The sequence below is a fragment of the Sinocyclocheilus rhinocerous genome, unplaced genomic scaffold (genome assembly GCF_001515625.1).
Source record: "Sinocyclocheilus rhinocerous isolate Xijiao unplaced genomic scaffold, SAMN03320098_v1.1 scaffold549, whole genome shotgun sequence".
Lineage (NCBI taxonomy): Eukaryota > Metazoa > Chordata > Actinopteri > Cypriniformes > Cyprinidae > Sinocyclocheilus > Sinocyclocheilus rhinocerous.
Genome location: NW_015664999.1, coordinates 511,561 through 519,674, shown reverse-complemented (window position 1 = coordinate 519,674; position 8,114 = coordinate 511,561). Strand labels below are relative to the sequence as shown.

Here is an 8,114-nt window from a genome sequence, read left to right as displayed (position 1 = left end):
CGGTTCATACCGAATACCGGTGTGGATTTGAGTTGTGATATGAATTTTTAAAATACCGCAATACCGGTGTATGTCACTTAATTAAACAACGTTCGGAATGCGACACTATTTGAAAGAGGTCCCTTTTCACTGTCACACTGTGTTGAGGGAACAGCTGTATGTGTTACTAAGCGTGAAAGTTCCGAAACTGAAGCTGTAGAACTAATAGAACGTGATGACACAGAAGAACTCATCCACAATATCCACATTGACCGCCACAAATATCCACCGCCCCTGCCATCAGCTCCCGCTTCTCACACACACGAGCGCGACTTTAGCACTAGATTTAGCAACTTTCAGACCCTTTTAGCGGCTTTTTTCCATAGAATATTCATACTGACAACCCTAGCGACTTTTTTGGATAAACCTTAGCTATGGTTCAGTTGAAAGATTTCACCACTGCTGTCCCGCGAGTGCGAGGTCTGACTTTCCCGGAGAAGTGTCATCTCTCTCGGCGTCTGTTCTGTGCAGTGAGCGGCAGAGAAGCAGCGCATTCAGTTGGCCGCACTGCAGCCGACTCGTCAATAAATGAGTACAAACCAGCGTTTCCTAGCACCTGTCGCTTACTGATTGTTTGGAATTATAAATATGAGCATAGTTCGTCTTTTTTGTTTGTTGTTTTTTTTAGTTTGTTACTCAGACGCAGGCAGTGCGCTGCATGAGACAAAAAAGTAATATAGCTAAAACAACCGCATAGCCGCTCTTTAGTGTAGATGCTTGTTGATTTTATCAGACGATGCCGCGATTATAAGTGAGAGTGACTCCTGGTTAACATGTATTAAAAGGGGTCGTGTTTAGTCACCATTTAGTGTGGTATTTTTTGACTATTCACTCATCATGACAGTAAAATAGGGCATTCTAAGTCAATATACTGCAGTATTTCCTCTCTCAATCGGTAGAAAATATGGTTAACACCCGGTCATGCATGGAAGAAAAAAAATACCGTCATGTACCGTGAAACCGGTATAATTTTGAAAAATACCATGATATAAGTTTTTGGTCATACCGCCCAGCACTAATGCTCTGACAAAGCAATGGTGCAAAACGCAGTGTTAAAGACTTTTTATGTTATAATGAGAAGTTTAAATATATTTTCGGTTTATTATGAAACTCTAGCGGGACAGATTAAACTGTGGCGGGCCACCACAGTCTAGTTAATGAATGGGAAACACTGCATTAATAAGTGAACCAATAGAACCCTATATTATAACCTTAAAAACTGTTTCTTGTATTCCCACAGGGGACCCACACAACGATCCTAATGCTCAAGGAGATGCGTTTAAGACCTTGTTTGTGGCTCGAATTGTGAGTTTTTTTGACAAGAATCTAATTGTTTAGAGATTGTCCTGAAGACTCGCATCTTACATGTTTTTTTTCTGTTTATGCAGAATTATGATACCACCGAATCAAAACTACGGCGTGAGTTTGAAGTCTATGGTCCTATCAAACGGGTAAGTTGTACTAAATGTATTATGCACGTTTCCATAGTATGCTACTACCCATTTGTTATCCTGCAGAATCATCCCTGAATTTATCTGGTTTTATTAGATCTATATTGTGTACAACAAGAAAACTGGCAAACCAAGAGGCTATGCGTTCATTGAGTACGAACACGAGAGAGACATGCACTGTGAGTAACCAAGACTTCTTGTTCTTCTTCAAATTCCTTAAATGACTAAAAGCAAGGTTCAGAACAGCTACACCATCTGTTACTACAATGAGTCATTTGTTGTCTTTTCTTCCCTTGAAAACTATTAATTCATATTTTATTTTGAAGCAACAAAGTGTGTTGGTCATAGTCCATCTGTTCTAGTGTTTTTTTTTGTTTTGTTGCAATGACCAAATATTTAGGTGTAGCCAACCACTCAATATTTAAAACTTGAATATGAGAATGTAACTGTCAAGTTATAAAACTCCATTTGTGTGTGTGTGTGTGTGCTTGTATGACCGCTTGTCAACCCTATTATGTCTGTGTTCATAGTATATTCCTGTTTTTACCCCCGTGTGTATGTGTGTGTTGCATTTGATGTGAGTGTGATGGTGCAGCACATGTGGGGGAAAAGTGACGTGTGGCTGTGCGTTAGCCCAACACACATTCTGATGAATGTTGCCGCTTTATGGCATCTCTGTAATGTTTAGGCAGTGTGACATAGCAGTGTGTTTCCGACCGGAGCGGTGATGGTAAGCTAAAGGCTAAGGCCGTCTGTAGTGAACAAGGTGACCCATATACTTACACACCTGTTCATGTCTGGTGCACAAACAGTCATTAATATCAAGGCATTTTATAACTCGGTTCATGATTGAAGTGTTGCGGAGCGGGTCAATGCTTTCTATTAATTGTGTGTTGTTCTCATTGCTACTGCAGCCGCCTATCTCTGATGGCTATTGGCCAGAGCTGGCTTGCAGATCTTGATGATGGTTTTGATACATCTACACCCTACTACCACAGCTCAGTATATGGTTGGTATGATGGGTTTGTATGATGGGTAAGATTTCTTTACACCCCTCATCTAATTTTAGGTTAGGTGTACTAAATCACTGTCAAAATTTAGGGCTAAACATAGGGCTTCCAGTTGTCATTGAGTGTGGCTTGGGCCAGGTGTAGTGAGTTTGAGCCTGTCGTTAATCTCTTCTATTAAAGCCATCGTGCTACTACTAATGTGGTTGTACTCTGCGAGATTTAGACTGTTTGAGCGTTACGTTTGAAACAGAACAGTGTAGTAAAGAGAACCTGTTGGAGGTATTGCAACAATGTATGCAGCACACAATTGACGAATTATGTCAAAGTAAAAGCTGATCTTGATTTGATTTATTTATTTATTTTTTTGTTACATATTAAAAACATGTCGAATAGATGCTTTAATTAAAATGTAATTGTTATTAATTAACAAAGTTATTTGCCTGACATGCAATACCTGATATTAAGGTGCAGTCACATTTGGCGTTTGGCGAAGGCAGTTTTGGCAAGCAAAAATTTAATTTTAACAGGATTCCAATCAAGAATTTAGCATTTCGGGAGGGCAAAATATTTCCCATGCAGTTTTCGCTACGGGTTCAAGTTGGTCGCAGAAATTCGCCGCATTGTACAACAGAAAGCGGCTAGGTTTGAAAGTGACTTTTGTGTGACCTGTGGTTCATGTATCGCTACACTATTGACAATACACAATGGACCTTTTGTCCATGAAATTGTGACTGCACCATAACACTGTTACGCTGCAAAAAAAAAAAAGCATCCACTTTTGTGTTGTGCAGTGATAATGTGAATGCATATTTCACATTATTACTGTGGCTGTTTTTTATATCGCTAAGTGTTAATATCTTCTAGGCCAGGACCATAACTGTTATATTATGTAAAAGATGGCACAAAAGACACTTATTTTGTAATAATTTTTTTCATATAAAAATTCTTAGTGTGTATAGTAGGGTTGTGACGGTGACCGGTAATACCGGTATCACTGCGGGGCGTTCCCACTTTTCCTCGCTTTCCTTCGCTTTTAAATAGCTTGTAAAAGCGGTGTGTCCATTTTACTTTCACTTTTGAATTAACGGCAGTTTGGCGTCAATTGCTTGAATGCAACAACAAAATACAACGTCAAACTCACTTTAGCCTATATATAAAACATAGAACTTGTATTAACAAAACAAATAAAAATACACCATGCTATAGGGCAAGCTATGCCTAATATAAAATAACAAATAAAAAATCAAAATGACGGTGGGGGTCGGTGACGCGGTGGGCAAGTGACGTAACCGGTGTTGCGGCTTAACACCGGTATCACCGTCTATCGCGGCAAGCCTAGTGTATAGGTATAATATTTGCTCAGATGTTTGGAATTGGCTTTAATAGAATAGATTACCAAGGGCATTAGATATTCAAATCACTGCACGGAACCCAGTTACATTTAAAGATACTTATTATTATCAAGGATTCACCTTGTACAGCTTCAATGGTCAAATTCAGTCCCAGAATTCTTCTGTGAGATACTTACTCCATAAGTCTAAGAAATTTCCATTTAGGTTGAGAAGCGAGCAGCTGCATGGAGAGTAACCTTTCCTATGTGTACAGCTTAGCTGTTTAAATCTTTATCTGTACAACTCCAAGTGGGCTGAAAAAAACGACATGGATACAACCAATAAAATAAGTAGAATTAACGTTTTTACTTTCCTTAACTCAAATGTTAAGGGTTTATTCCATTTCATTTCTCATATTTTTTTTCAAAATTTTAGATTTACAAATTTTACAGCATTGTTGGAGATATTTTAAAATCTCACTTGCGAGGTAGATTTCGTCAAGAATATGAGAGATATTGTTATGGATATGAGGGTGGTTGGTAAGCCCCTCTTATTGGATAGGTAGGTGAGGGTTGTGGTAAGGCCCTCTGTTAACTGATAAAAATGAGGGTGGATGGTAAGGCCCTCGTGTTGGGTAGGTGCCTTGAGGGTGTTTGGTAAGCCCCTCTAGTTTGGCACTCTTCTTGTCAGTCAGCTCGACTCACTCTCCTCACTGGAGAAATTAAATCTGATCTGTGATGCGACTGTCGTTCGGCACGCTGCATTGAGCAGCCGCGTTCAGTTTTTAATTGTAGTGTCTGTTCTTTTACTGAACTAAATGATTTTTATTACTATAAAAAATCAAAACGACGGTGGGGGTCGGTGACGCGGTGGGCAAGTGACGTAACCGGTGTTGCGGCTTAACACCGGTATCACCGTCTATCGCGGCAAGCCTAGTGTATAGGTATAATATTTGCTCAGATGTTTGGAATTGGCTTTAATAGAATAGATTAACCAAGGGCATTGGATATTCTAATCACTGCACAGAACCCAATTACATTTAAAGATTCTAGTTGTCATGGATTCACCTTGTACTGCTTCAGTGGTTAAATTCAGTCCCAGAATTCTTCTGTGAGATACTTACTCCATAAGTCTAAGAAATTTCCATTTAGGTTGAGAAGCGAGCAGCTGCATGGAGAGTAACCTTTCCTATGTGTACAGCTTAGCTGTTTAAATCTTTATCTGTACAACTCCAAGTGGGCTGAAAAAAACGACATGGATACAACCAATAAAATAAGTAGAATTAACGTTTTTACTTTCCTTAACTCAAATGTTAAGGGTTTATTCCATTTCATTTCTCATATTTTTTTTCAAAATTTTAGATTTACAAATTTTACAGCATTGTTGGAGATATTTTAAAATCTCACTTGCGAGGTAGATTTCGTCAAGAATATGAGAGATATTGTTATGGATATGAGGGTGGTTGGTAAGCCCCTCTTATTGGATAGGTAGGTGAGGGTTGTGGTAAGGCCCTCTGTTAACTGATAAAAATGAGGGTGGATGGTAAGGCCCTCGTGTTGGGTAGGTGCCTTGAGGGTGTTTGGTAAGCCCCTCTAGTTTGGTATGGTAGTCTGAGGGTTGTTGGTAAGGCCCTCTAGTTGAGATGTAAGGAGAGGTGTGTGCGAAAGGACTTGAGGGTTTGATGGTAAGGCCCTCAAAATAGGTTTCAACTGAACGTCATCGACAGTGCAGACCAGAGTAGCTTCGTGGATTTCATCGTATCGCTTGTTGAAGGATTGGATCCCTTATTCCTTGATTCAAGGTTGTCCAGTTTTGGTAAAAAAATAAAAATAAATAAATTATCAAAAACACTGAAGGACATTTTGATTCAAGGCAGCTGGAATCACCAGGCTACGTTTCCGTGGGGTTTTCCATCAAGGACTTCCATCCTTGGCCAGGTGTTATGGTAAGATAGCATCTCCAGGTAATGTGGTAACATTGAGATAATTACTAAATACTTAAGGGCTTAGACTTTTACCTTAGACCAGCAGAAGGAAAAGGACCTAAAGGTATTGGCCATATTGAAGTGAGAATTTTGTAACTTATTTAAAAGCAGTTGTTCTAGCATATCTCATATTTATAATCTAGAATCTAAAAGTAAAGCTCTGCAAAATGTTTTCTTTTTTCCCCTTTGGTTTGTCATGACGTGAGTGTGAATGGTGCTTTGATGCTCATAGAAATTGTGTATGAGTGTGAATGAATGTGTAAGATTTTGGAGAATGGAGAGTGTGGCTTTTAGCTTAATTGTATTCACTAAGTGCCTTTTTTCTTATTGTTGCTTTAAGATTTAATGAGAATAAAACTGTTAATGGGTAGTTATTGTGGATTACCCTAAATTTGGAGATGATCTGTGTGGTCCAAGCTGTTGACGGCAATGATTCCTTGTTTTTGTGATTTACCTTGAACTGCCTCGATTTATATTTGCATCACTTAAGTTCTGTAGCGCTCAAATGTTCCTTCATATTTCTTTTTGAACATCAGAGAGATTTTTTTCAGAATTTTACTAAGCTTTTCAAAGCACATGCTTTAGTTTCTTTGAACTTTGTCAAATGGTGTCTGGATTTTGATTTTTCATACTGAGTATTTAGATGGCCCTGCGACATTTTTAGGGCCCTATGAAATCCATTTTATTTATTTTTTCAAAATTCCTTTTTGTTTTTTTTTTTGTTTTTTTCTCAGTTAAAATTTTTCTGGGTTGCGTTTTTTCCGTTTTAATGGATAAATAAATTTTTATTCAGCGAAAAGCATGTCTAATTAATTTAAATCATGAAACTTACGATATTAAACGGCAATTTATTAAAAGTTTAACAATTACATTTTAAGGCCCTATGAAATGGTTTTATTTGTTTCTCAAATTCAGTATTTTTTTTACTAAATTTATTTTCCATTGATTTTTCTGAATTCTACGGAGCCCCTAAAGGGACATGGTGGTGGAAAAAAATCAGATTGAGTGAAAAAAATTTGGGGTGGGAGGAAAAAATATTTGTCAGATTTTTTGCCTTCCCTCGAGAAACTTTGCGAGGGAACGCAAAAGGGAACGCAAATATCTTTGCGAGAGAACGCAAAAGTTTTGCGAGGGAACGCAAAGTTTCTCGAGGGAACACAAAAAAAATTTTCCTCCCACCCCGAATTTTTCCCCCACCACCATGTCCCTTTAGGGGCTCCGTAGAATTCAGTTTTAATGGTTTCATTAAATTATTAATAATCAAAAGCATCTCTAATGAATTGCTTTTATATAGAAAAATATATAATATAAATAATAATAATATAAATATATATTTTTCATGAAATACTGTGGTGTGAATTTTCTTTTTTCTGCTAAATAAATTCTGGTAAATTTTTCTGGTAAGTATTCCTTTAAAAATAATGTTTTAATAATAATTGTATTAGTAGTAGTAATACGATCATTACATTAAGTAATATTTCTGTCACAGTTTCTTCAAGTTAAACCAAACTGTTATTTTGATGGGTTGCTATGAAGACTTTTAGGTTTCTGGTTATATGATATGACAATGGTTTTACTCAAAAGAAATGGTAAAATGCTCTGGAATTGACTCTCAGAGCAGTTCTAGAGATTGTTTGTGTTCATGTACTCGTATATTGAGACGGCAGAGGCTGAAAACACCACGAGCGTCACGTGCGCTTCAGTATGTGTGTAGTAAATGAAACTGCGTCTGCACCATTCATTCACACCGAGACAAGCAGAACATGCAATATTCATATTTAAATGGTATTTTTGTGGCTTAATATTCAGACACTAGTCAACATCACATTATGATTTAAGTGTACTGACCTTTGATGTATCCATCCAAAACTTGCCAAATTCCGTGACGCTCCACATTAGATAATAAACTGTTTTTATAACGGGATTCTGCAATTCTGTCTGAATTTTCCGCATCGTGGAAATCATAGGGTCTCTACATTCTCACATTCACCAATACGTTATTCTAAAATTTAAGGTATTCAGAAACTTGAAATATTCTCTTTAGGTTTTATTGGTGAAATGAAATTAGCATATTAACCATTTGAATTCATATACAAGATTTTTCCGAAGCATTGTGCTTTGAAGTTATTTCAAGGTATGCAGTCTTGCTTAAATTTATTATCAAATCATGAACATTAGTCACTACTGTCCAGCTTTTTTAAATAGAGCTGTTTTTTTGTAACATTTGTTGGTGTGCCTCATTCTAAGAGTGTAATCATTAACTAAACATGAGGAATTTTTTTTTTTTTTTTTTTTTTTT

At 37.3% G+C, this 8,114-nt stretch overlaps 1 protein-coding gene across 1 annotated transcript in view; it reads left to right on the top strand.

Moving 5' to 3' along the window:
• The window catches only part of LOC107730757 (U1 small nuclear ribonucleoprotein 70 kDa-like), a 20,467-nt gene that overhangs the window by 4,465 nt on the left and 7,888 nt on the right, over positions 1-8,114 (top strand). Inside the window, exons 5-7 of the mRNA XM_016541682.1 lie at positions 1,280-1,344; positions 1,428-1,490; positions 1,588-1,669. Coding sequence (XP_016397168.1) covers positions 1,280-1,344; positions 1,428-1,490; positions 1,588-1,669 — 210 coding nt within the window. The remainder of the gene's footprint in view (positions 1-1,279; positions 1,345-1,427; positions 1,491-1,587; positions 1,670-8,114) is intronic.